General features: G+C 40.8%; 1 protein-coding gene across 4 annotated transcripts in view; it reads right to left on the bottom strand.

Annotated features, from left to right (window-relative positions):
- The window catches only part of LOC131990691 (cAMP-specific 3',5'-cyclic phosphodiesterase 7B-like), an 88,476-nt gene that overhangs the window by 12,660 nt on the left and 62,630 nt on the right, over positions 1-13,186 (bottom strand). For 3 of the 4 annotated variants that reach the window (XM_059355805.1, XM_059355806.1, XM_059355804.1), the window contains one exon: positions 11,086-11,146. In XM_059355805.1, coding sequence (XP_059211788.1) covers positions 11,086-11,092 — 7 coding nt within the window. In that variant the 5' untranslated portion in view covers positions 11,093-11,146. Of the gene's footprint in view, positions 1-3,620; positions 4,391-11,085; positions 11,147-13,186 lie in introns of those variants that run through there. The other variant, XM_059355803.1, reaches the window with a different exon arrangement.

Genomic DNA, 13,186 nt, shown 5'->3' with positions numbered 1-13,186 from the left:
AAAAAAATACTGAATAATTTACAGCTGAGATGTGAGGAACTGGAGCATATTATGTCCCTGAGGTTGCCTGTTCACACCACCTCTGTGACTTACGAGAGCAGCTAAACTACCTGCTAATGGGGATGGAGTCACTGTGGTTACTCCCTCGGGTTGCCAGATTTTGCCTTGCAAGTGTGGGCTTTCAAAGTGGTATAGTTCGCAGCCAAGGTGTTGTGGTTTTGGTGAGCTGTACGTGTGTATGCATGTGTGTGTGTGTGTGTGTGTGCTGTGTAGGCAGGGCAGCTATACATAAAACATATGGTGGAAAAGTGGCAGCATTCCCTATTTATGCGTCTTATAGTCCGACAAACAAATATAAACCGCTTGGGGGAAGTGACTCAGTCTGTTAGAGCAAAGCAGAAGACTCTTGCTGGCCTACATAGAGCAAGAAAAGGAGAAAAAGGGGAAAGCCTCTTTGCTTTTTTATCCACCGCACTGGTGGGCAAGTAGAGGGAGAAATACATCATCTGGAAAACCCCCCTGCAACACAAACACACTAAGACACACACACACAACCCTCTGGCTCTCCTCCTTTACCCAAGCTATCTCTCCTTACTTCTATTCTATGTGTCACTCCATCACTCATTCCTCCCATACCTCTGGCTCCTTCTCTCTCTTCACTGCTACCCCCTCAACCTTCCCACCATCCTTCATTCCCTCCTGTTCAACAACAACACCCCCTCTAACCATCTGATCCATCCTTTCACCCCCCCCCCCCCCCCCCCCTCCTCGTTCCTGTTCTCTTCCTTTAACTCTCTGTGCGGTATATAGGTCATTGTCTATGCGCGCCGCAGAACTGGGTCATTTAGGATGAAAACGTGAATCAGTTGGAAAGGGTGTTTGAAGATGCGGTGATGCACACGTGTCTTGTCATGCATCCGCGCATAAACACAAACACAAACACAAACACACACACAAACAAACAAACACACACACTTACAAATGAGGTTAAATCCCTGATTCCAAATGCGAAAACAAGATTGCATACTTGGCACACATCTCCCACACGTACACACACGGGACACTAATACAAATACGTTGGCTTCACTGAATCGGTGGGTGTTTACGGCACAAATTGTGCTTTGGGGCTGTTCTCCTTCTCCGAAGTCAGACACGTCGCTGCCATATGCAGCACCAACACTCGAATACAAACAGTTTGAAACAAACAGTGGCAGGTGATGTTTCCTGCTGCCTGCAGCTGCTGCTGCTTCTTTATCTGGACACAGATACATCCACACAGCTGGCTGGACTCTGCTGATAAAGTTCACTCACTGGCAGTGCTAACACTTTTCTCTTTCTTTGTGTTTGCACTAAAACGATGACTTGACAGTGACGGCAGCCAGGTGTGCAAAAGATACGTGAAGAAAATATTTAAATTAATTCTAAAAATGCAGGGTATTCTGTCCTATTTTTGCTGATTACACACATTTCTATCAAGTAGGAATAGGGAGAATTTTTCTTCACATCTGAGACGACCAGAAATGTATTTTCTCAATTAAACCGATTGCTCATTGTTTGGTTCATAAAATTGTCAGGGAAAATGGCACCATGGCAAGGCCCGAAGCCCATGTTGACATATTCAAATGTCTTTTTTTGTCCAACCAGCAACTTCAATTCTAAAGTTCTTTTGTATAATGTGAGAGAAAATTAAAAAAACAAACAAAAAATAAAGGTCCCTCACTTCTGGTGCACAATTTCTTATTTTTATAACAATTCAGTAAATATATACTGTATCCACGTATGCATTTGTTTCATTTGACTTTCAGTGCAGCTGAAACCAGTGAAATATTGGTATTTTGACTTAAAAAACTAAAGGACAATTAACCGATTAGTTAAATAGTCACTGATTTATCTCCTGCTGATTTATCGTTTAATGACTCATCATTTCAGCTGTATTCTAATGGTTTATCATCGATTGTTATTTATCAATCGCAAGAGGGAGAAAAAAATGACAAATGCAGAACATTAAAGGAAATTTGCCTTTATGTATTATTTTTAATAATGTATGAGCGAGCTGCAGGTGAATTGATTTTAACAAGTGTATTATATATATTATTGATTATTATTATTTGATTTTCAATTGCAATGACACAAAGGCAGGTGAAAATTTTAAATAAAAGTTTAAACGTTTCTTTTAACCCAGAGACCTCTTCTACTTCAATGTCTTGCTGTTATATAAATGTCCTCATGTTGAAAAAAAAAGAGAAAAACGTTTTTAATACTTTTCATAAATATTTAGAAAATGTAATAAACTTTGCCTGTAGGCTTGGGGTAAAATACCGATCTCTTACACTCTGCACTTTTTCTACCTAAATGTACCTATAAATACTGTCCCTTTTATATCCTTGAAAATGTCAGAATGACTCACTATCACCACTGACAAGATATCTCGACTCGTTGTATATAGTGAATCAAACATTGCACGGATAGCCTCTCACCCTGTAAAGAGTCATCGAATGAATGAGGTCATCATGATGCAAAGGGGAAAGTCACAGGCAGTGAACAGCGCATATGTGTTCGTTTCCCACCTTATGAGTCAATGGTTTACGAACAGGTAATTCCCCACAGTATGAATCATCACTTCATCATAACTCTTCAAAAGCACATTAGAGATTCATAAGTACATTGTTCCATTGTTGTTGTCACTGATGACTGATTAATGTGCGATTGTTATTGGCAGTTTTCATTAATTGTATATGCTAATATCAAAGTCAGCATTAGAATGGCATGAACAATGTTAAGTCACTATTGGTCATCACCATCACCACGCATTTTCTGTCATTACTGTCGAAATTAAACATCAGTTTCAGGTCGAATCATGAAGTTAATCACATTCAGCTGTCAACAATGGTACTTTACTCCAGACAGACGGACTCGGCTCGATTGACGCCGTCCCCGACAGTGTCATCAGTACAGCTCAGCAGATGGTAACGCACTGTGGCTTTACAACCCAAATCCCTCATTTCACTGTCTACTCTGCCTGGGTGTCTGAACCTCTTCACAACCCATGTCACTTACGAAGACACAGCTGGAGGCTCGCTTGTCAAAGATAATATTACACACACACACACACACACACACACACACACACACACACACACACACACACACACACACACACACACACACACACACACACACACACACACACACACACACACACACACACACACACACACACACACACACACACACACACGTCAAAATGAAGACGTGCACCCAGACACGGAGTCAGTAGTCATATATCGAAATGCAAAAATTGATTCACAAACTGCACAACAACAACGCCAGACACATTGTTCAATTGTTAAATCGCATTGTTAAAAGTGACATGCTAAAAAACATGACAAATTTAAAAATAGATACAGTATATAAAGAAATTATCCTCAAATCTTTTGGTATTGTAGAGGAATGTGAACATACACAAAGCGCCCAAAGCAAAGTCACTGTTCTGCAGATGTGTGTGCATGTAGCATGCACAGTTAATGAGTCAACCGAACGAGAAAAACATGCATTAGACATGAGAAATCTGATTCCCATAAGGTTTACTGTACTTGTTACATGTATTACGTGCAAGTTACCTTCCAGATGCACGCTCCTTTCCTCTATATCATGTTTCACATCCTCTACCTCCTCCTTCTCCGATTCGACCCAAGTGCTCTCCTGACTTCTCTCGGGTGCCCGGGGTCCTCCCCTACGAGCCCTCCAGGCCGCCCGGAGTTGCCGTATGAGTGCCGGCAGCTCCAGGGCCAGCGACAGCCCCCCGCAGGTAATAGGAGGCGTTCTGAGAGGCCCCCAAACTGGAGAGTGGGGAGCCTCGTCTGGACAGACCCCGACTTCGACCCCGACGCCAAGACCGGAGTCCCGCATCCTAAGATCTGGGCCCCAGAGCCCCTCCAGCACTGGCATACTCTCACCAAAAGACACCAGATAGACGAGAGGCAGGTGCAAGAAAAGGAACGATTGAAGTAAAGAGGGGGGAGGAACTAAGGAAGGGGATAGAAACAGGGATGGTGGTGAAAAAGAAAATGGGAAAGGAAGAGAAACAGCAAAAGGAGAAGCTCTTCGTCAGTTAGCCATAGGTGAAGAAGAGGAGGACAGACAGACAGACAGATAGTACCACGCCAGAATGTAGGACAGAGGAATAAAAACTGCAGTGAGAGACAGAATCAGCAGCAGGAAAGAATTAAAGACAGAGAGATTGAGAACAAATGAGTGCGGAGTGATAAAAAGGACAAAACAAGTGCAGAGAAAGGAAGCAGGGAAAAGACTTAGAAAAGAAGTGAGAATCCGCCTCTATCCCTCTCTCCCGGAGTCGGTCACTGACAGTCTGCTCCCTCCTTCTGCCGCATTCTCTCTCCTCTCTACAGTCTCACTCGCGCCGGTGTTGTTGTCGAGTCTAAAGCCCCTCCTCTCTCTGCTTGGAGCTCGCGCGCACACTCTCTCACTCTGCTACATATGCTGCTACACCGCCAGCAGACCAATAGGATTTGTGTGAACGACTGTTGGGCTTTGGGTCCACGGACACGTCTCATGGTCAAGTCAGAGGGAAGACACAAGAGTCACATGAATGTCTTCAACACTTCTTTTAAAAATCCAACATATAGTCTATCTGTGCAGACTTAAGCAAATAAGATCATAAGAATTGTGTGCAGGGCTATGACTAATTTTTTCTTACATTTTTGGCTAATTGTCTAATCTTTAAAATATAAAGAAAGAAGCCCTTTAGAATTTCCCAAAGCCTTAGGTAACATTTTCATTTTTTTTTTTTTAATAAATAGAAATACACCATCAACTTAATTTATTTATATATTTAAAAATTTCCCTTGATGGGCTTTACAGTCTCTGTACATAATTGCAAAAATGTTGTTGTTTTTCACAAAATTAACATCATGCTGTGTTGTAGCCTTTAAACTAGTGATTGAGCCCATAAACTCATTAAAACATATTTACTGACATAATTCATCAAGTTTTTTTTCAAGGACTTGATATAGTCAAACTTCTTTTTGCAACCAGTGGATTGCGCTCAGCTGGCAATTATAAAGAATGACCCAAAGGTTGCCACTCAGTTATTGACTGGTAAACTAATCAATTAATTGTCTTATTTGTTTCAAGGAAGGAATTATACACTCAATTAGAGTGTATAATTCCTTCAATCTTTGAGCATATGCACTCTTCTTCAGATACACTGAATAAGACACACAATGTCCCAGGAGCAGACTCAAACAGAACAGAATGATCAACTTATTCTGTTTGTAAACGAGGTACATGCCGTGAGTCACTCCTCGTTAAAGCCTTATTGTTAAAGAAACACTTTCTGCTCTCGAGGTGACTAACCAGCCTTTTGCTTAAACACAACTAGAACATCTAATAGAAGATGAGTAGGATCAAAATGTTAAGTTATTTGAAGATGTTCAAAGAAATGTTTAAAAAAACCAACAGAATTCTGCATTACTGACGCAAGCACTAAGGCCGGGCATCTATCTATAAAAGCAAGAAGCGTCTGTGTGTGTGTGTGTGTGTGTGTGTGTGTGTGTGTGTGTCTAGGGCATATCTCGCTGACCATTAGTCAGACTGACCTAAGATTTCGTATGTGGCTTGCGCATGGCACGAAGGTGTGCATCCTCGATTTTGAAGATTTTCTGATCGGACGCATTTTAGGGGAGCTCCGCCCCATTGGGTGATAGGCCTACACCTGGTCAGTAACCCAATTCGCTCTGGATGTCCTCATCTCATCTGTAAGTCTATTTAGCCTACCTATCTTTCAGAGTTTTAAAGTGCGCTACAAGGTTCGATTTTCCAATAATATTCAAATAGATACCAGCAAATATCAATGTTCAATGTGCATGTGCTGGATGGTGTGCTTACCTTATGAAAAGTAAGTGTTTTATGGAGTTGCAGACGTTGTAGTGGTCTGCATGTACTGTGCAAATTCTGGAGATTTAGCTTTATTCACTTCTTATGTTGCATTACTATGTAATGCAGGGATGACATTCACGTTGCTTAGCGTCATGCCCATAATCATTTGATATGAGATACTTACATGCAATATAGTATATCAGCTAATTGGGTTCATGTTAATGTACTTTTAGTAAACAACCAGCTGCGTTGTGAATGAAAATGTTCACATACTTGCTTATGTACAACATGTGTCACTGGATGATTTCACAAGAGGGCACAGGAGAGATTTCTGACCATACAGAATTAACAGATTTGCAGGATGTAAATTTCAGCACTCAAGGAGGTTATTATATTGTTAATTCGGAGTTCATGGCAGGAAAAGTGACAGTGGCGCCATCATAGATGACATGCAAAGCCCTGAAATCAAGCATGTTGTGAGAATGGTGAGTACCATCCTTACACTGCCCCGTTCACATGCACCTTGCTGATGCATAGCCTTATTTTGATGTACACTATCAAAGCTCCAAATAGATGCAGTATACATGAGGCAACCATCATGAACACAGGAATGTGTATTCAGAAAACATCTAATAAAATAAAACATTTCATCAATTTTATCTTACTGTGAGGCAAAATCTTTATATGCTCTGCTGACTCTCCTCAAATGAACCAGTTCAACCAACTCAAATGAACTGAACATTTGTGTGGGACTGAAAACACTCTCATCCTGTCACACACCCAAAGGCTTTCCTGTGGCTGCTAAAAAACAGACATCAATTAACATGATCACAATTAGGTGAATGCAAGTAAATAAATCCTGTGTGTTCCTCTTTGCAAGCATGAAGAACGCAGTATTCCAGTGTAACCATTTTAATTTTTTCCACGGAAATGTTCCCTTGAGAAACAGTCACATGCAGACAAAAGTACTGACACACACACACACACACGCACAGACACACAGTGGTGCAGACAGACACATAGCCTTGAACGTCACATATCAGACGCAAGGAGCCGATTGCAAGAAATCATGAGACAAAGAGCGTTAAGATAAAAGACACAGGCTGTGAGAAACTGCGAGAAGCAGGCAGTGGGAAATAATGTACAGCATGGCAATTCAGTGAAAATGCACCATGACTATGTACTCAATGCATTGTTGTTTTGTTCTCGCTGCCATCAGCAGATCATAGTGTAGAGTAAATTATTGCATTTTCTATTTGAGTGTCGTGATGTCATGAGAAATATATCAAATATAGGGCCCTATCTTAAAACCAGTGCAAGGCATCATGCAACTGTAATTGTTTTGCAGACAGGGGCAATTGTCGTTTTCACGACCAGCAACCGTGTTGTGTAAATACTTGTGCCCATGAATGTGTTGGTCTGAAAATGAGATGTGGTCAAGCGCATTGTTAACACATTGCTATCTTGAAGCAGCAGAAAGCGGTTGCGCCACTTACCAACAAAAACCTGGTCCACATGGTCAATGGCGCCGTACTAAATAGGTAGATTCACACGACACTCGTACGTTACATTACATTACATTACATGTCATTTAGCAGACGCTTTTGTCCAAAGCGACTTACAATAAGTGCATTCAACCTGAAGGTACTAGACATAAACCACAGGAATCAAGTAAGTACGCATTCTTTTACACACAAAGGGATGTGCAGCAGCTCCTCCACCTCAGTTAAATCGGTTATTGTTACTCATATGCGGTCAAATACAACAATTTGAAAAATGCCTGGCTTTTAAAGGGAATGGGAAATGACACTATGATCAGTTTGGTTCATGTTATGCCCAAAAAACACCTATGTTTGATTAAGAGGGACTAAATATAACAATCACAGAACGGTGAGGGACGGCAAGACGATGGCGCGTACTATTGGACAGACGGAAGCTTGTAGTTTTGTAGTTTTCTTACAGATCCAACATGGCTGCAGCAGACGCAAAGCTCTCTTTGGATCTAGCTGTAGACAGTGTTCTAGATAGTTTAGAGCCAAAGCTTATTTTAAAAGAGGAACAACGTTTGACTTTACACTCCTGTTTCACCACGAAAAAGGATGTTTTAGCCTTGCTTCCGACAGGATTTGGCAAAAGCCTAATCTACCAACTAGCCCCGCTACCGCTCGCTGCTGTAACGCCGGAGATCTCGCTATGAGCCGGGGGACAGCGGAGCCGGCGAGAGACCCGCAGCAGCTCGTCTATTGCCCATAAAATCAGTGGATGTGTGTGACTGAATGACATGAGGGGAGAATAAGGCGTAAAAATAAATAATCTTGCAGAAAGCGAGAACTGGAGAAGCAAAGCAGCAAGCAACACTCTCTCACAGACACACACAGACACACACACACACACTGCCAGTAGACTGTGAGCAGCCAGAGCCAGAGCAGGTTGCAGAAAAACGTTGCAGAGGCAGAATTGAGCATTTTAGTCTCAAAGTAGTCTGGCTATGTAAACATCAATTTCTGTCGCTCTACATACATCATCTGGTATAACTGATACGATTGGCTAAGAGCTACCTACAGACGCTTATGATAGACATTCGTAGCGCCCAATAAACAGCTCTGGATGATCGTAAACCACGCCTCTTCTACGGAAAAATGAATAGCTGGTAGAGGTGGGGGGAAAAATCGATACAGCATAGTATCGCGATATTTTGCGTGGCGATATAATATCGATTCATGGCCGCCAAGTATCGATACTTTTTTGTCATAATTAATGGAAAAAATGAAGTGAATTCTTTGGTAATTAAAATGAAATCAATTGCTTTTTTGATCCACTAGATGGTGCTGTTGAGTATTATTCTGGTGAGGTCAGTAGAGGTGATGGTCAGCGTGACAGAAGAAGTTGGTACAACAAAGATGGCGGCACCGGAGATAATAAATAAGGAGAGCCCCGTCCGCGTTAATGTCAAGCGTGTGGATTTATTTTGGATTTTTTTTTAACAAGGAAGGGACGAATGAGATAGAAATGACACATGGAGTTTGCAAGGAGTGCCGCATGAAAATAAAATACTCGGGGAATACAACAGACTTGCGGGCTCATCTAACTCGGCACCATCCTGAGATCGCATTAACTGATGATGCCAAAGCTAACGCTACATCAGCGCTACCGAGAAACCAGCCGACAAAACTGCCTCTCAATTCAGAACGCGCAAAGGAAATAACACAATCCATTGCTTGCTTCATGTGCAAAGACTTGAGGCCATACAACGTTGTGGAAACGATGGTTTTAGCTACATGGTAAAGACACTGGAACCAGGTATGTGACTCCGTCGCAACGTTATTTCACGGACACAGCCGTATCAAAGCTATACACAGCAGTAAAGCTTGAAGTTGAGGAAAGTTTGGGAACAGCAGATATACTTGCGGTAACTTGTGTTGCGTGGACGTCGTGGGCAGCAGCTTCATATGTGACTATAACGGCTCATTGTGTGACAGATGACTGGAAGCGTCTGTCTCACGTTCTTTAGACTCGAGCAGAACATGAAAGTCACACCGGAGCAAACGTTGCACTACATGTTTGATATCAGTTCAGTTCAGTTTGACTGAATACTTTGTTGGTCAGTCTGTGGGTTTGACTCTCATTGTGGAGAAATAAAAAGACTGTCTTATTTGACAAAACAATTATTGCTTTAATTTAATTTTGTGGACACAAAATGCAGTTAAATAAGTAATTTAAACAGTAAAATCGCAATATATTGTATCGCAATACTCACCATATCGCGAAATGCTTAAAATCGCAATAATATCGTATCGTGACTCAAGTATCACGATAAAATCGTATCGTGGGGCCTCTGGTGATTCCCACCTCTAATAGCTGGTATCCACACTATATCTCATTTGTGATATAGTCTGGCGTTAGCCACGCTAGCAGTTTGCATGAAAAAGGTTAACAATCCAGCTATATGAAGAGTTCCTATCTGAAGAATCTAACACGTTTTAAGAAAAATGAGAAGCAACAAGCTCGTCAGCTGCACAAAGTGAAACAGAAAAGTTCAGCTTTACATGATGGTAAACTGCTGTTCTAATCAGCTCTATAATCATAAAGCGTAGAAGAGTGCAACAGTGCAGACGACAGGGAAACTCTTTCTAACTATAGGATAGGATTCCATATTTGAGAACGAAAAAGAGAAAAAGTTACAAAAGAATAACATCTGCAAATACTGTAAATTAAGACAAGATTCTTCAGTGTGTGAATGTGCGAAAAGAAAATGTGCAAAAAGAGAGAAACTGAGATAATGGCATAGAATGAGAGAAAGATATCAAGAGACTGGACGAGGTCAGTGGGAGGCTTGAAGAGTAAACTTGGGAGTCAGCCAGAGGACTGCTGGCTCCAAAAGATCTCCCCCTTACACACACACACACACACACACACACACACACACACACACACACACACACACACACACACAAAAATACAGTACGGCTGAGATTGTCTCTGTATTCTGATGTTGTCTGTGTGCTCTTATTTCTGATTCTCTTTAATGATGCTTCTGGTCACGCTTTCTGGCAGGTCGATGCAGAGAACTGGGTCAGCCAGTGAACATAATGGCTGGTCAAAAGAAAACAGAAGCAAGTGTTTCTATCTGTGTTTGTTTCCGCTTTTCTGTTGATTTGTGTTCATGTTCACATTTTTCTGGGACTGCTAATTTACACCCTGCTTTACCGTACATTTTTCATCATCTGTTTAAAGTTGCCTCACACTTCTTGCACGCAACAGAGCACTTCTCCAGGGAATGTTTAAACATCCTTGACATCAAAATGAGAAGAAAAATGCTAAAGCTACATTTCAAGGCCTTGAATCTTCAAGGTCTGAGGCTGTAGTTATGATAAACTGCTACATTTTACCATCTCCAGTCCGGAAACTACTTAAAAAACAAGTCTGGAGAAAAAAACATTTACACTCGTGGACTCTTTTAGTGTTAGGAAACTGCATTGTGCTCCAGCAAAAGCCATTTAACTGGACAGTGCGGAGTGTACACAGAGATAGCAAGAATATGCTTCAGTGTTTAACAGAGATTATACCATGACAGCCTGAAACACTGCTACCAAATATTTTGACACATTTCGCACCATCAATATGCAGCAGGCTGTATACATTAACAACCTTCTGCACTGCGGTATTCAGGTCAGTAAGCGTTCTTACCCAGCATGCGTACTTGTATGGCATTCTGCTCCGACCTTTTAAATGCGACTGCTCCACACCTCTGTGGCAGAGAGAAAGAGGGAGAGAGAAAGAGAGGCTGAGATTAATATTACAACACCCCAAAATACACACTGCTATCAAAGAGCATCGATGAAGCTCGCTAATAAATAGAAACTGTGCGAAAAGTCATGGAGACCCTCTCTGCAAAAGGCTTCACACAGAGACCTCTTTCACACTGATGTGCCATTCTGTCAGCTAGCTCTGTTTTCACACAAGCCTTCAACATCTAACTTAATATTTAGTTTTCTATTCTTTCACATGCATGCCTCATATAAAAAAATGTTTTTTTTGCTATAATATCTACATATTTTAAAGCATGGGATACTAATTCTGATTAATAGCTGTGGCAATTAAATTATAAGCGCCTAACCTCTGTTAATTTATCATATTAGTCAGTGTAATTAGGCAGTTATATCGTTTGAAATGTTTTCTCTACTTTAGGAATTTAGTTTTTACATGTATTTTGTTCCTCAATCATAATTTTGGATCTGGATAAAAGGCATCTGTTTAGAGACTATTCTTCATCTTGGTGAGAAAGAGAGGTAGGTTCATTCATCTACAGTGGCATCTGCCGTTACAGCAGCGACATGTCGCCGTCTACACTGAAAAAGTGGGTCAGGCAGCATACTGGCATAAACTGGCAACCATTCGCACATTAATCACATGCTTTCACATGGTTGGTCCTCAGGGTCATTGGTTTTAAGTAATTTTTTTTTAGATCTTTTTTTTTTAATCAAAAGTGTGTTTGTGTAAAGTTTGTGTCACATGTTTTTGTTAAAAATAAATAAATACTGAGGACAAAGTGATCATCAGTGAAAATCGAGTTTAAGGCTGTGACCAAGTGGCCTGAAAAGTGAAGAGAAACCTTAAACAGCTTTAATTCTACTTGCCAGCAGGGGAAGAATCCAGTGGTTGCAAAATAAGTCTGATTGTATAGAAGTCTATGAGAAAATTACCCTACTTCTCATTTAATTTATTGCCTTTAATACAATTATCTCAGTGGCTAGTTTAAAGTCTTCTTCAACAAAACTTGATGTTCATTTTATAAATAATGGTCCAATTTGGAGTAAAATTAGATAAAGCAGGGTATGCTTGAAGGTGTGGCTACCTTTTCAATGGCAAGTCACTACCATAGCACACCAAGTACATTTCAGTGTTTTCATCTTAGAACTTTGAGAATTTCAGTTGTTTTCAGTTCATCAAAGTTGATTGTGAAATTTTGTCTCAATGGCTACATCCACTTCTTATATGCAATCTCCAGCTGCGACCAACATTTATTTTCATTCCTGTTTTGTCTGTAAAATGTTCAGATAACAGTGAAATATTCTTAAAACATTTTTTCAGAGTCAATGGTGTACATCTTAATCAACCTTCATACAACAAAGAAAAGCAACAAATCCTTACATTAAAGCAGTAACTAAAATTATTTCAAGTGTATTTTCTGTCAATCAACAAACTGATTAATCTACTAACTGCTTTACTTCTGATTCAGATCAAGCCTACACTTGTGAGTCTTGATTGATCAAGACCTCTGCTGTCTCACTCCAAACCACTGCAAAGTCATGTTGACATGTTGAGTGTTGACAGACAAATATTTTCCATCAACAGTCCTGCCCTGTTTTTAAATTTACACCAACAGTACCTTGCCCGTTTGGCAATTGCCATTTCACCCTGATCTGAAGTCAGTTTCTAAGCTTAATTTCACCCCAAAGTCCTGCAGTGCAGTTCAGGCAGACTCAGCTCAGTACATTTCCCTATTGAGGTCATCTATTTATAATAGCTAGTAATGGCTATAATAGTTATAATGGCTCAACATCTGTGTGCATAGTGGAAAAGAGTGAGAGGGGACTGAGTGCACTGAGAGGAGTTGGTTTAGAGAAACATGAAGACAGAGACATGAACACATTTGATAGAAACCAGGTACCCAAGCTGACCTCATGGACACATAATCATCTGTTATCTCTTATTACTGTACATTGTGTTCAATGTTACCCCTCTGAAGGAAGTCATAAAAGTTAGTGTACCCTGAGTGGGAGGATTT

The sequence above is a fragment of the Centropristis striata genome, chromosome 18 (genome assembly GCF_030273125.1).
Source record: "Centropristis striata isolate RG_2023a ecotype Rhode Island chromosome 18, C.striata_1.0, whole genome shotgun sequence".
NCBI classification, from domain to species: domain Eukaryota; kingdom Metazoa; phylum Chordata; class Actinopteri; order Perciformes; family Serranidae; genus Centropristis; species Centropristis striata.
This window is presented reverse-complemented; position numbering and strand designations above follow the sequence as displayed.